At 44.4% G+C, this 15,789-nt stretch overlaps 1 protein-coding gene across 1 annotated transcript in view; it reads right to left on the bottom strand.

Annotated features, from left to right (window-relative positions):
- Positions 1-15,789, bottom strand: part of LOC142255901 (uncharacterized) — a 62,915-nt gene that overhangs the window by 18,717 nt on the left and 28,409 nt on the right. The window contains exons 6-7 of the mRNA XM_075327349.1: positions 14,407-14,527; positions 8,108-8,618 (exon numbers count right to left, since the gene is read on the bottom strand). Coding sequence (XP_075183464.1) covers positions 8,108-8,618; positions 14,407-14,527 — 632 coding nt within the window. The remainder of the gene's footprint in view (positions 1-8,107; positions 8,619-14,406; positions 14,528-15,789) is intronic.

Below are 15,789 nucleotides of genomic sequence, written 5' to 3'. Positions count from 1 at the left end.
GGACTGTTGCCTTCAAACGGGACTTGGTTGTTGGGAGACAGTCGTCCCCTTCACTGACGGATTTGGTAAATTATGGCGACTCCTAGCCTTGCCGGGATCCGAAAGGCCCCTGCCCTGGTGCTGACTAATCTTCGTATACCGCTCCGGTACCGCCGGGTCACCACCCGTCCACGGTCCTTTCGGCAACCTCCAATCAGTCTCGCCTGCAGACGGTCACCGCCGTCTGTCAACCTTGCTGTCTCAGTCTGGGGCACACACCCGGACCAACTTCAGGCTTCTTGCTGTCACTTTCTCTGTCACTTTCAACTCTCCTCTTACTCTCCCTGTTTACTCCTTCACTTTCCTAGCTTAACTGCCTGGTTTTCCCGCCTCCAGGGCTGTGAACTCCTCGGTGGGTGGAGCCAACCGCCTGGCCCACCCCCTGGTGTGGACATCAGCCCCTGGAGGAAGGCAACAAGGATTTTAGTTTTGACTTTGTGTGTACCTGCAGGGAATGTGGGGTGCGTGTGGTGTTGTGACCCGTGACCCCTGGCTTGCCCAGGGCGTCACATTTAATACTGGAGAATTTCACACTCGCTGAAAGGTCAGTGTGTCCTCAGGCTGTAGAGTACGACTGGATGACCTGGGCATGGATGGAGAGCCCTGTTGGTTGCGGTCCTTCTTGCGCTGTGGCATCCCCTGTGGGTGGGGTGAATGGGCCCAATGGACTTTATGACCTGGTATCGTGCCAGAGTGATGCGTAGTGGTGGAAGGAGAGGCCTAGTGGTGACGGAAAACCCAGGTGCCAGGGAGACGGACTGCTGTTAAAGTTTATTTGTGAATTAAATATGTGAAGAACCCCTATGGGAGGAATGCCGTTACCGTGAAGAGCGGACCGAAGTAATGCTGGACACGGAAGCGGAAGAAAATAAAGTTGAATTGCTTGCTTAAACGTTGCGACCGTTGCTGGACCTTATTTCTTTTGAATGTGTGCCGCATAAGACTGAAACGGAGTCTGTCATGTGAGTGGTCTGGTGATAGGGAGGTGAGGGGTTAACTGCAAGGTGTGCCGAGACCTGTGGTTCCCCTAACTGCAACGACTACAACTGCTGCCTGCTCCTTGCCAACCACCACTCATCTACTCCCCTGATTGATAATTTCTGTGTACTTTTTCAGCAACCTGCTAATCAGTGGTGGGGGCGGGGTTACACAGATTAACTGGACTGCCGAGCATGTGAGATCTAGTCCTGCAGTGATAATCTCCTATTGATAAAACACTGATTCTAGAGAAACTAGAATGTACAGCCTAATAAGTGACACATCCCTGGAATCAGGCTCTCAGCTAGCAAAATGCTACTGAAAAATTCCCTTTAATTATAAATAGGCAGATAAGACCTCATGTCAATAGAAGCAAGTGAAAAATAAATAGTCCCTAGAGAGAATCAATATAGGGCACAAATAACAAGACCAACAATAGTAAAAGTAAGACTAATATTCCTACATACATACTGAATAGTGTGTACAGAGGAGTATACCTGACAGTATATAGTATCATAGGATGGCAGGAAGGTGAAAGGAACGTAGATCGCGGCTTCCTCATTGGTGGGGATAGAGCTTATTGCCGTTGTTAGTGGTATTCAGTAACTATATTAATGGGTGAATTACCTGTACTATGAAGGAATGAGGTCAGTAACACACTAAGGCTGCTTTCACACATCCGGCTGTAGCAGTGCGGCACAATCCGGCGCTCTGCTGAAAAAACGAAACCGTTTTTTTTTGCCGCCGGTTTCGTTTTTTCCATCATTGACTTCCATTGTACCGCATGGGCTTGCGTTCCGTCCGTTTTTTGCCGCATGCGGCAGATTTAGCTGATGTGGAGGCCGGATGGAATGTTCCCTGGCACGTTTTTTGATCCAGCAAAAAAAAACGCATCGCGCCGCATCCGCATGCCTATGGACGTCGGATGCGGCGCGATGCGGCAAAAAATGCATCCGGCCGCCGCATGCGGTTTCTTCCACTGCGCATGCTCAGTAGCGTGCCGCAATCGGAAAAAAAACGGACGGGCCGCATGTAAAAACGTATGCAAAGGATGCAGTGTTTTCGCCGCATCTTTATAACTATAATTGCTCATTTCTTCAAAGCTCCAGTGTTTTATCGGGATCAGGCCGGCGGGTCTAACAGCAAACCAACATCAGCAGGCAGATCACCGGATCCTTTATAATTTATGATACTCCGGATAAACAGTGATACTCAGAATTATGCGCATGCCTATCATTTAGGAGTCAATGTATTGTGCACTCTTGTGAACACCATATACCACAATATGCACATGAAATAAGACAACTGCTGTGTTTCCCAGAATATAAGTCAGGGTCTTATATTATTTTTTTGCTCCAGGGCTTATATTCAGATCAACATCCTACTCCACACTGATGAGGGGCAAATACCATGGATACCATGTTTGGCATAGGTGGTCTCCTTGACTGCCCTTCCCGTGGTTGTTCCTTCCCGGTGAAAGACCTGGCTAGTTTCCTGCCAGCGTTGAGAAACATGTGATGGTGTCTCCGCAGGCTTTCTTGTTTTGAATATTTCCCAGGAGGCATTGCTCTAGAATCACTGCGTTGAGAAACACGTGATGGTGTCTCCGTGGTGTTGTTTCTTGATCTCCCTAAGGTCAACTATCCTTGCTTATGTAGTCTTCTACTAGGCATTGCTCCCACTAGCCAGTTTCCTACTCCACACTGATGAGGGGCAAATACCCCGAAACAGCTGTCTGTGGATGGATACCATGTTTGGCATAGGTGGTCTCCTTGACTGGAGACTACCCTTTCCGTGGTTGTTCCTTCCCGGTGAAAGACCTGGCTAGTTTCCTGCCAGCATTGAGAAACATGTGATGGTGTCTCTGCAGGCTTTCTTGTTTTGAATATTTCCCAGGGGGCATTGCTCTAGAATCACTGCGTTGAGAAACACGTGATGGTGTCTCTGTGGTGTTGGATGTTGATCTCCCTAAAGTCAACCATCCTTGCTTATGTAGTCTTCTACTAGGCATTGCTCCCACTAGCCAGTTTCCTACTCCACACTGATGAGGGGCAAATGCCCCGAAACAGCTGTCTGTGGATGGATACCATGTTTGGCATAGGTGGTCTCCTTATGGGGAGATAAGGTATGCACACCAGTGACTATGTAAGGGGAATACATGGAATAGCAGAAACTGCTGTGTGAATACTGACTTGAAAAATCCAATAGCTATATGTAAGAATGAAAATGTGAAAAATGGAATCTGCATTACTGCCATGAACATATGAATCAAGAGAAATTTAGCTACTGAATTGATCAATGCAATAGAGCCCCAACACTACGCCAAAGTATTTCTCTACGTTGGGGTCCCTAGCTTGTGTGTGTCCTCTCATGCAGTTAAAAAACTTACCGTGTATGGGAAGCTGAGACCCAGGCTATTTATGCGTATGATATGGATTGGCAATAGGTGTGGTGGGGAGGGTTCACAAACGAAAAAATACTAACAAATAAGGAATAACGTTTGGAACACCATTCTAAGTCCGAACTGGGTGCAAAAACCTAAAAAAAATCACTATGGGGAGATAAGGTATGCACACCAGTGACTATGGAAGGGGAATACATGGAATAGCAGAAATGAATTTAAATTTCTCTTGATTCATATGTTCATGGCAGTAATGCAGATTCCATTTTTCACATTTTCACTCTTACATATAGCTATTGGATTTTTCATGTCAGTATTCACACAGCAGTTTATGCTATTCCATGTATTCCCCTTCCATAGTCACTGGTGTGCATACCTTATCTCCCCATAGTGATGTTTTTTAGGTTTTTTGCACCCAGTTCGGACTTAGAATGGAGTTCCAAACGTTATTCCTTAATGTTAGTAGTTTTTCGTTTGTGAACACTCCCCAACCACACCTATTGCCAATCCACATCATACGCATAAATAGCCTGGGTCTCAGCTTCCCATACACGGTAAGTTTTTTAACTGCATGAGAGGACACACACAAGCTAGGGACCCCAACGTAGAGAAATACTTTGGCGTAGTGTTGGGGCTCTATTGCATTGATCAATTCAGTAGCTAAATTTCTCTTGATTCATATGTTCATGGCAGTAATGCAGATTCCATTTTTCACATATTCACTCTTGCATATAGCTATTGGATTTTTCAAGTCAGTATTCACACAGCAGTTTCTGCTATTCCATGTATTCCCCTTCCATAGTCACTGGTGTGCATACCTTATCTCCCCATAGTGATGTTTTTTTTAGGTTTTTGCACCCAGTTCGGACTTAGAATGGTGTTCCAAACGTTATTCCTTATTTATTTACTGTTGGGATAAGGGACAGCATAGGGTCCCCAGTTTTAGGGTCAGCTTAGGGGTCCCTGTGCCATTCTTTTCTCCCCATCACAGAACCCTGAGACACGGGACAACACAAGATTAAGACAGACGAGGACCAGGCAGGAGGCGACAGACGGCAAAACCAGGAGGGACAAAACAGAAGCATGATAGAAATTAAAATGGACTGACGAGACAGACAAACTGGCAGACACAAACAGAACTTGCAAGCAGGCAGACAGATAATACAGACAGAACTTGCAAGCAACAGAACTATTGTGTTCCCCATTTCCTTATAGATTGTTAGCTGGCGAGCCGGACCCTTACGCCTCCTATAACTGCTGATTTATGTGTTACTCTGTAATGTCTTTATCATCTGTCCATGCCCCCGCTCAGTTGTACAGTGCTGCGGAATATGTTGGTGCTATAGAAATAAAATGATTATTCAGATTATTACACAGTCTTTCAGAATAATCTTTGATTCCAGTCGGTCCAATCGCACATCCAAATCTTTACCTTCTCCTGCCCCCCCATACATCTCTGTCCTGATATCATGATACCTCCTCCCATATAACCTCTGGTCCTTGTAAAGTCTACTTCTCTGTCCTCATCTTTGTTCTCTTCTGCTTCTTACATATCCATCTCCATTGTGCATGCACATTAGAGCTGATCTCACTATCCTGCCTGGTCAGAGTACGGTCTCTCCCACCTTTGTAACCTTCCAGAGCTACAAGAAATCCTAACTGTTCAGAAAAGTCTACCAGATAAAGTAATGTTGATGCCACCACACGGCTGTAACAGTGTGCAAAGTGATGTGGGTTCTGACATTTCTCCTCTTCCTGTGTGTGACTCACTGTGTGTGGAGAGGACTGTGGGAGCACTAGGACCCAAATGTCTCCTCCTTGTAAGTGGTGGGTGCCAGGATTTTTGATGGCTGTGGCGTGCCCAGAAGTGCGGAAAACGAGAGACAATAGAGTTCTGGACTGCTGCAGAGAGCTGAGACTTTTGTGGAGAGCTATACTAGCTGAGGTGGAAGTCGGATGCTGATTAGGCCAAGCGGCTGAGACCTGAGAAAAGAGAAGAAGACTTCATCCTTAAGAAGGAAGCAGGTGGACTCTTGCTAGGCTGGAGAAGGGACTTTCTACAGACCCCCTGAGGAGAAGGCTTCCAGTATAAGGACCCCCACTCCTGAGCTCTGCAGAACTGTGAGTGACCTTTGGTTGAGGGCTGTTAGAGATTTGCAGCAGATAAATCACGGCCTCTTTTTGTGCAAGTTGCTTTTCTCTTTTAGGCTCCAAAGATTTCGGAAGTGACTGCAGACGAGACTCTTCACAGGCCTGTGACAAACTCTTACAGAGTTAACAGTACTTTTAGCTCAGATATCCAGGTATCCAATCTGCTAAGTGTATATATGTATATATACCCCTGTTGAGTTTATATGTCTCTGTAAAGTTAGAACTGTAAGTTGTAAATTGATGTGTAGCTTCAGAGATCCCCACCAGAATACATTCATGTGATTTACATTTTATCTACTGCTGTGTTAGTGTACTAGTGCATGGGATTCTTAGGTAAATTTGTCCCTATTTGTTGGGTTACACACCTTGGAGGAACTCTGAAGCTGACATACTGAGACTAGAGTACAGCTCATTGTATGTGAATGATAGGTGTACTAGTTCTGGGGAGTAATTGGATACTGCATTCTAATTTTGAGTCTCTTCCCTATCCCCCTTCAGTATATAAAGTGTTGGGAAATTTCTGCCTGTGCCTCAGTTTTGTGGCTCGCTGGATCTCATTTGGACCTCTGGTCATTACAAAGCCATAGGCACATGTTTCACCCTCACCTTTCCTTGAAATTTGTTCCCTTGAACATCTTTCCTACTTTTGTTATATACTTATATTATATACTGTTATACATATGGTATGTCATGACTAAGGGTGGAAGTAGAATCGAAAAGCATAGATGGGGGCAAAAGCACCATTTGACTGTTATTTGATGTCCTGGATTTGCCCATATTCCAATAAATAGGCAACTGTTTGTAGAGTCGGACATCTTTTACTATTTGAGCATTCATTTGTGGCTGTGGCAGAGCCAAAACCCAAGCACTAAAATAGTAGAATTTCCAGCACTTTTTAAATTTATGTTCTGAACTGGTGCAAACTGAGCATAACATATATTATCCAAAATACCAGTTGCACTCAAGTAAAGGGAGGGGAAAAAAATTAAAGGATGCAAACAGTGAATATTGAAATGAGAATATGCATTACTGCCTAGAAAACATGAACTTTTTTTTTTTTTAAAAAAATAAGTTACTTTGCAAATAAAGACAAATTTTCTTGAGCCCAGTTACCACACCAAGGTGTAACTCTCAAACTCTTATATGGGCTAGAAAAGAAGAGGCAAAAGAAAAATTAAAACACATGAAGTGACTGCTGGCTCTTTTGTAGCCCATATTGTAATACTACTGTATGTTCTGAGGATTTCGATAGCGTAGGGCAATGACAACAGAGACGAGTTCTTGGTACAAGATGTTATATAATATGTACACACGGTAGATACACAACGGGAATAAACACAGTAAAACAAACACACAAAACACTTTTACGCAACGGAGCGAAGGGGATTCCCGGGGCCACGCACCGGACTCCCCCAGGGAGACCACCAGAGCGAACCCCTGGACAGGGACTGTCCGGCAATCAACCCCGGAAGGCCTAAATGCGCAGCAGCCGGTACACAAGGGGCAAGTGGTATAGTCCAGGAGTGTCCGTACGGGATGATTGTCCAGAGTGGTTACGAACCGGGCAGAGTGCTGATCAAGACGGCAGACGGAGTCCGGGCACAGCTTGACGAAAACCGGGTATGGTCCAGAGTCGGTCGGTAGATTTCCAGGAGAATCCAAGGCAATCAGGAAGTAGAAACAGCAAAGCAGGAGCACACAGCAAGCAGTATACTCAGGCACTGGACTGGGCTGAGAGGCGGCCTTTTAAGCAGCTGGACAGGAAGTAGGGCAACAGAACCTTAAACTCCATGGTAACTGAGGGCAAGCTCATTCAAAAGAGAACTGGAAAACCTGGAAACCTGACACATATAAGAGTTCAGTTTGGACACAAAAAAATGGCACAAATTAGATTAGGACTCAGTTGAGAATTTCACCTTGGCGTGGTAACTGGGCTCAAGTAAATTTGGCCATTTTTATTTCCAAAGTAACTCATTTTTTCCCCAAATGTTTTTTCATGTTTTCTGAGTAGTAATGCATATTTACATTTCAATGTTCACTATTTACATCCTTTAGTTTTTCCTCTCCCTTTACTTGAGTGCAACTGTTATTTTGGATTCCCGGGCACCACACAGTAGTGGGACTACATTGTTGGTGACCTGGATTTTACAATTTATATGTTGTAACTGTAGAACCCGTTTGCACCATTTTAATTCGATTTGGAGTTAAAACCACTTTAAAATCTATAAATACAATGATTGAGAACATCTTTCGATAAATGTATCTTTTTATTGCACAATTATAATTACAGGAAGAATATTACATTCGCAATTTTATTCAGCGATAGTTATAAAAGAGGAAGAACGGAGACGACCGGAATCTATAAAAAAAAATGGCAGTGATTATAATCTTCAAAGTTTTTGTAAGTAACCAAGAGACTTTTAATTTAAGCATAGAAAATTAGAAACATTTGATTTGTAGGAAAAATAAAAAATGATCAAGTGGTTCCTGGTAGATAAAACATGTTAGGTTTGTGCCTATCTTTGGTGCAGCCGTAACAAATATTCCAGTTCTTGTTGATATTTAGGTGGGGCTTTAGCGATGCCCACCACCTTTATTCTTTCGGGGTCCCATATACAATCCTCTTCTAGGCCGCTCTTAACCGCTCCACAAAATGCTGGCACCCAGGCGGTATCGTAGCCATTGTCATGCCATGTCTTCTGCATGGGGTGACCTTGATAATCAATCTTCTTCACCTTGCCCACATTCACTCTAAGTTTCAGGACGACCTGGTCTGTTTGGTTGTTTAAGGGGTATCGGAGAGCTTTGTTCATGTCTCTACTGACGTAGACCCCTCTTCCCAGCATCCCATCACTAGATTGCCGAAATCCAGTCTTGATTATATCTTTGGCTGCAGAATACGTGGTGCCGTGGTACATTACATAGATTTTACCATCCTTTGGCAGATCATTACTGCTGAGAATAACTTCCTGAAATCCAGGCAAAGTCTCCTCTCTCCAAATATCGCCAGCATAGTTGGGAGAAAATTGAAAGTGAAATGCCATGATCACTACAATAAATAGAGAAGATATGGTGAGTGGTGTACAGCACCAAACTATGCAACTATAGGTCAAAACATCTGCAATATACAGGGGAAATATTATAGTTGTAACATATGGTTTCCATATGGGTCTGGATTAAAATTAGTGGAAGTTATCACAGGGTATAAAATGACTACATAGGCACACCTACACTGGCCCTCAGACTGGGGTCCATGCGCTGTCCCTTATCTCAGAGGTAGGCTTGATAGTAGCCAGGTCTGAGCCCCCAGCGTTACCCTGATTCCTGCCAGAGCCCTGTTCTTACTCCTTGTGTTCTCCACCCTTGGGGCAGGCTGGACACACCATAACAAAGCCCACAAACAACACGGACAAGGAAAAAAAATTGTAAACACTGCATACAAACACAAAGGACAATACATGTACAGTAGGGAATAAAGTATAAGGGAAGAAGTAAACGCACAAAAAGGAACCTTCCATACAACTCAAACAGCAAACTACGGGTCACCACAAATAGGTTCGCCTCAAAGACCATAATCACAGGAGCATAACCTGAAGCTATTATCATCAGGAAACAAACAGACCCCAAAGCCTTAAATAGGGAGGAGACAGCTGAATAGGAATTAGCAACCTGAGTCTCCAATAGCCGCACACCACTCCACAGGAATTACCTCCTGCAGGACTGGAAAGCAGTGGAAAAGACTCTGCCGATGCCCGGCTGAGGCTGAGCAACTAGGAAACCTTTGGTTGCCTGCTGGACTCTGCAATGTGAGCAGACTCCGCCGCCGCTGCGGTACCCCGCGAATGTGGACCTGAAAACCTCATGATAGAAGCCTTCATTTTTTGTGGTCAGAACAATTGGGTGCCCAGGGGAAAAGACATGAAGGGTGGTCTCAGTATACACACAAGAAACATAAAATCCTACACAAGACACATCATGTTTGTTCCTAAATATACATTTTATTAGAAAAATATACACAACAGGCTCCACACCACCGGGAAAAGACTGTCGTGGCTACGTATGAATATCAGTTTCATGGATTGTATCTGGTTTTCGAGCCTTTGTACATATGACTTGCAAATTCATCTAGGATTCCTGTAGCATCGGTGTCCCTACAAGGACATCGACTTACCCACCAAGCCAGCTGGGTCACATCCTCCCTGACACTCTCCGGCTGTCTATGGATGCTGCTGCCTACTTCCCCTCCCGGGGTCTGTGCATGCAGCCCAGGTCTCCCGAGAGTGTGCTTAGAGCGCACGCACCAACCGGCCCTCATCTTAAAGGGTCAAAGCGCCATTTCCCAGAAATGCCTCTTAGCCTATGGTTCAGAGGCACTATGTATTTAAGAGCCCTTCCCATTAGAGGAGGTGTCTGTGCAACACCCTTAGTTAGTTATACTACCAGTCTGCTAACTAGTTGTCTGGTCTTGTTATCCTAGTCCATCATCTGAGTCTGCCTCCCATACCTGATTGTCCCTGCTGTACATACCTGTCCAGCCTGCATCAATCACCCCGCCTGTACCTGTCTATACCTGAGTCCGTTACCTGCCCTGGGGTTCAGCTGCCACAGTCACGGCCACTGCCCTGGGAGTGTGTTATGATTCAGGGACCAGGGAGGATCAAATAATGCAGAATCCCAAAAAGGTAACAGGGTGGCTGGAAACGTAATGCACTGCAGACCTAATCCTGACACACAACGAACAGTAGCTGTGGGGCGTGCCTACGATGACCTGGACGCCTTGACAAAGCTGGAGAACTAAATAATCTCACAAATAGAAATATAAGAAAGCTAATCTGCCTTGGAGTAGTCCCCAAAGATAGATAGATAGTCCCCCACATGTAAAGGCTACGGTGATATAGAAAAGCACAATACAAAGCCAAAAAGGACAGATTTCAGCAAAGGTGAGGCCCAAACTATCTTTATAAAGAATGATAGGAAAGAGCAACTGTCTGCAGCCGTAAAAACCCTAATAAATACCAGCACTACTGATATGGAAAAATCCTGAGGTTACTAAACCTCTCCCCCACTGTATCAGCACTCAGATGTTACTGGGATCCAAAAAACACTAATAAAGATGAGGGACTGAATAATACCAAGCATGACAAACACAATACCTTGCAGAATCATGGAGCTAAGTATACAGACACTCCCAGCAGGGAATGGTATCCATTCCACCACGAACTCCACACAGACAAATTAGGAATCATGTATAGTATCAAAGCAGAACAACAACAAAAGGTGGTAAAATAATAGCAGAGGTACAAGACCACTTATCTGAAGGAAGTTCTGGAAGTGAGCAGAGCTGGTTGCAGAATGTCCTGGACACACAGGAGCAATTGACCACCGGCAAGTAACAAGAGAAAGCTACTAAGTTTAATAGCCCAATCTGACCCTGATTGCCAGTCCTCTGCAGGTGTGTCACTTCCATTCCACACATCAACTGCACTGCCAGCACTGCTCCCACAAGAGGGAGCTCCAAACGGGAAAACATATTCACAACAGGAGTGGTACCTGGCATCCGCCTTGTGGTAGGAGCCTAGTTAAGCCCCTCCAGCCAAAGGGTGAACCCGAGTCCCCCCTGTGGACCAGTAGATCTACTACTCCCACTCGCTGCCTCTACACTGGCCATGAGCGTTACAATTACTATTGTGGATAGATACACATTATGGCCTATGTAGCATTTTTTGCCAACTTTAACGTATATCTGGATAATTAATTATATAATTAGGTCTCAGCTTCTTACATCTTCCAGTTACATATGAATCATTACTTTCTATTGGCCTCCTCCCCACGGTGTGCGTTCTCCCTAACCCTGGGTGACTCAAATACCTTTAACTCGTGAATATTTTTACAATATTTTTCGAATCCTAGTTGGTTATTTGGAAAAAACATTATGCAAAAAAATTCCAGTGCATTTTCTGGGATTTTATTTTAATGGTTAACGGCCAGTTTATTTTGTATTTGTTGTCTTTCAGCACTAGGGTCCACGATGGTTTTGGGAGGTGCCATCACAGATGCACCTCATTCCTGGTGATTGCTCTGTTTCTGTACTGGGCTTGCTCTGTATGAACTTTGTCAGTCATACTTCCTGTTTGCTCAGTGTGTTCTTGGCTCCAGTCTGGTGTAAGTGGTCTGACCTTGGCTTATGACCTCTGATCTCTTCCTGACCACATCTCTGTCTGCTCCCTGAATCTTATATGTTCCTTCCCGGCTTCTGACCTTGGACCTCTTCCTGACCACGTCTCTGTCTGCTCCCTGAACCTTATACGTTACCTCCGGGCTTCTGACATCGGACCTCTTCCTGACTACGTCTCTGTCTGTTCCCTGAACCTTGTATGTTACCTACGGGCTTCTGACCTCGGACCTCTTTCTGACCACGTCTCTGTCTGCTCCCTGAATCTTATATGTTACCTCCCAGCCACTGACCTCGGAACTCTTCCTGACTACGTCTCTGTCTGCTCCCTGAACCGTATATGTTACCTCCCAGCCACTGACCTCGGAACTCTTCCTGACTACGTCTCTGTCTGCTCCCTGAACCGTATACGTTACCTCCCAGCTACTGACCTCAGACTGCTTCCTAACTATGTCTCTGTCTGCTCCCTGAACCCTATATGTTACCTCCTGGCTTCTGACCTCGAACCTCTACCTGAGAACGTCTCTGTGTGCTTCCTGAACCTTATATGATACTTCCGGGCTTCTGACCTCGAACCTCTTCCTGACCATGTCTCTGTTTGCTTCCTGAACCTTATACGTTACCTCATGGCTTGTGATCTCGGCTTGTTTGACTACCCTTCTATTCATACTGCTTGTAGTGTCTAGCATAATAAAAACACAGCGTATTATATGTACTAAACACGCTGTCTAAAATATGCTGCAAAAATGCCACATGTAAGCATACCGTAAGGAAAAATAGAATAATGGAAGAAATCATAACTTCCCTGACATCGCACCTGCAGCACAATAATTGGGGATTAGCAGGAAGTAGCCAGATAGAAAGCGGCCTCTGAATTAATGGAATTTAGAAAGAGCACCAAAGAGTCACTAAAACGTTGGCCTTATTTTTTTTACCAATTTTTTTTCCCATTTTCAGGCACATTTTATGGTAAAATGAATGTTGTCAGTTAAAACTATTAATTGCCCCCCCCCCCAAAAAAAAAAAAGCCATCGTATATATATGTCAACAGAAAAAAGTTATGGGTCTTGGAAGGAAGGGGAAAAAGCACAAATACAAAAACACTGAGATATTCTAGAGGCGAAGAAGATACACTGAAAGCAATAGAAAATTAATTTTGCAATCAATTGTTTCATTACAAAATGGAACATTTGTAGTTAAAACCAAAGTAAATACAAATGGATTAATCAGAATTTAGTTCAGGTTTTATGTCAATAACGGCACAAAAGAATGCGTCTATGGGAGAAATCATTATTTGCCTTCACAGAATGAGTGATGTGTGTATGTGAAAGGTGTTGTAGGGATTCAGCGCTGGTCGGCAATGGCCGGGACGCAGTGAAGAGACACACAGGTTCTCAGTCCAAAACTCAGTGTTTTATCCACACTGATAAAGCCCAGTCTTATATCAGACGGGTATGAAAAGCAAAAGTCCAACTTGTCAAACAGCTTATCATAGGTCCTGGACGTGCCATCCGTTCAGGTATGATATTCAAACAAAACCTCCAGCCCAACCACCCACCATCTTGAGAATTTAGGGCTGTCTATTTATGCTGTCCTAATCCTGCAGCTGTGCAGCCCGGGGCAGTGCTCCAAAAATCTGGAGTAATAAAAAAGGTCCAGACCAGGCTTTCACCTCTTCCCTGCTGCTCACCAGTACAAAAGTCACTTGCTAGGAAGAATATATTTCTCATCTACCACCATATCCTTTACTGAGTCCCATACCGCTCCTTTCCTCAACCCTGAGGGGGTGGACACATGCCATGCAGTGGACTATCAGGCTGGCCCACTCCCTCCGGGACTCCTTTATGACCTCCTAGTCAAAGCATCGATTTCACCTCCTCCGGAATGGCTTCCTGCTGAGCCTTAGGCACCCAATACTGCATTAATCTAACGTTGGACTGGGGCTCAGAGACAATGATATGCTGGATTACAGAGGTGCAACCAGGGAGATCGGAGAAAACATCCGTAAGTTATAGAGTCTTCCCTACAGGAAAAGCAGACAGCGAGCTATCCCCACCAAAATGTTCCCTATCCTTCCCAGGCTTCCTAAACTTGATATGGTAGACCTGCTCCCGTTTTCGCCAACCCAGCTGATGAACCTTGTAATTTACTATCCCTACCGGAGTGGAGTCCCCCTTACAGCCAGCACCTCTTCCTTGGGGGCACAAGGTTCTTTCACCACTTCTCTACAATCCAACGTTGCCGATATTCGTACTGATTCACGTTCACCAGATGGCCAAAAGGCAGAAAATTAGGGAAAGTCCCTCCCAACTATTAGTTCATGGTGCAGATTCGAAACCACTTCCCCTTCATGGTATTGCTTCTAGGTCGGGGTGTTTATCATTACCAGTGCAATGGGATAGACTTTTAAGTCCCCGTGGACACATAACACTCCTTCTTTCCCGCCGGTGAACTCAGTGGGAGATACCAGGTTGGCCTGCACCAGGGTCATGAGACTCCTTGAGTCCAGTATGGTCACAACCGGGGTGCCCTCTACTTCGTGACACAAATGTTTATCATTGGGAGCATTTGGGGACCCTTTGAACATACAGGGATTGTCGGTACCCAAAGTACTATATAAACAATACTGTAATACGAGCTCACGTAGCCCATGGTGTGTACTCACCAGATGTCAGAGTCAGCCGGAGTGCAGCTGTTTCCACACACCTCGGAGATTTATAACCTTGACAAATAGTTTTAGTTTCATTTCTAACATCTGACATCTGCAAACTTTCCTGTATTTGTCTCTATTTTAACAGATGAACTGCTCAGTTACATACTTAAAATAGCTAATACAATATTTCATGAATCGAAAAAGGAAAACAGAGGAACTGATGGAGAAAATGAAAAAGAAAAGGAGAAGCTCATTCCATTCCATTCCAAGAAAAAAGTGAACCAAAAAATAAACTTTCCTGGGACAGATTCAGACATGTAGTTTCTTTCGGGGGTATAACATAAAAAACATTCTATAATACTTACCTAACAATCTCGCGGTGGGCCTTATCGGCGTCTCTGTCCTCCGGTGCCGGCGCCGCCTCTTTTGGCCATCTTTGTTCTCCTTCTTCTCTAGCCGCAGTGCATGATGCCTCCGATGTCATCCACACTCGCGGCATTCAGGTCCTGAGCAGGGCAGAACAAAGTATTGTAGTGCGCCTGCGCAGGATCGGCGAATGTGTATGATGTAGTCGCGTCATGCACACAGGCTTCAGAAAAAGGACAAAGATGGCCGAAAGGGGAGGCACCCGTAATGGACAACGTAGACGCCCATAAGGCCAACCGCGCCACCATTAGGTAAGTATTATAAAGTGTTTTTTATGTTATACCCCCAGTCTGGGCTCTTATATACAGCCTGTTAGAATGCTGTATATAAGAGCCCGGTGGTGGTGGCCGCAGCTTATAGGCTAAAAAATTGGTGACAGGTTCCCTTTAAGACACTGAAGTGATCAGGAAGGAGGTCGTCAATGTACAGCCCGTATCTGATAAGTCAATTATGGGGGTGTCCATGCGCTCTTGTTATAGATACAAGTATAAAAACCAGAATGGAAATCTTGATAGACTTCTTTGAAGTTGTCAGTTCGGGTTCTTAGACCCAGGGTGAGACCAAAACTTGTCTTCATAATATGGGCACTTCTTTACTCAATGTTTTGTATCCCGCATTTCAAAAATATATAAAAGTTTCCTGCCTGTCTTTATGGTGTTATTCAAAATCTGTAATGAAAAAAATAGAGATAATCTAAGACCAACCAAGAGACCGTAAATGTTGTGATATTTTACTATAGACGTTTCATTGACATTTGCAAAAAAGACAGATTATAACCTAGAAAAGGTCATCTTTGTGTAATTAACCAAGAGACTTTTATTTGAAGCATAGAAAATTAGAAACATTTGATTTGTAGGAAAAATAAAAAATTATTAAGTGGTTCCTGGCAGATAAAATGTTTTATGTTTGTGCCTATCTTTGGTGCTGCCGTAACAAATATTCCAGTTCTTGTTGATATTGAGGTGGGGC

Source organism: Anomaloglossus baeobatrachus, chromosome 11 (genome assembly GCF_048569485.1).
Source record: "Anomaloglossus baeobatrachus isolate aAnoBae1 chromosome 11, aAnoBae1.hap1, whole genome shotgun sequence".
NCBI classification, from domain to species: domain Eukaryota; kingdom Metazoa; phylum Chordata; class Amphibia; order Anura; family Aromobatidae; genus Anomaloglossus; species Anomaloglossus baeobatrachus.
Note: the sequence above shows the minus strand (reverse complement) of the source record. Positions and strands in the feature narration are given on the sequence as shown.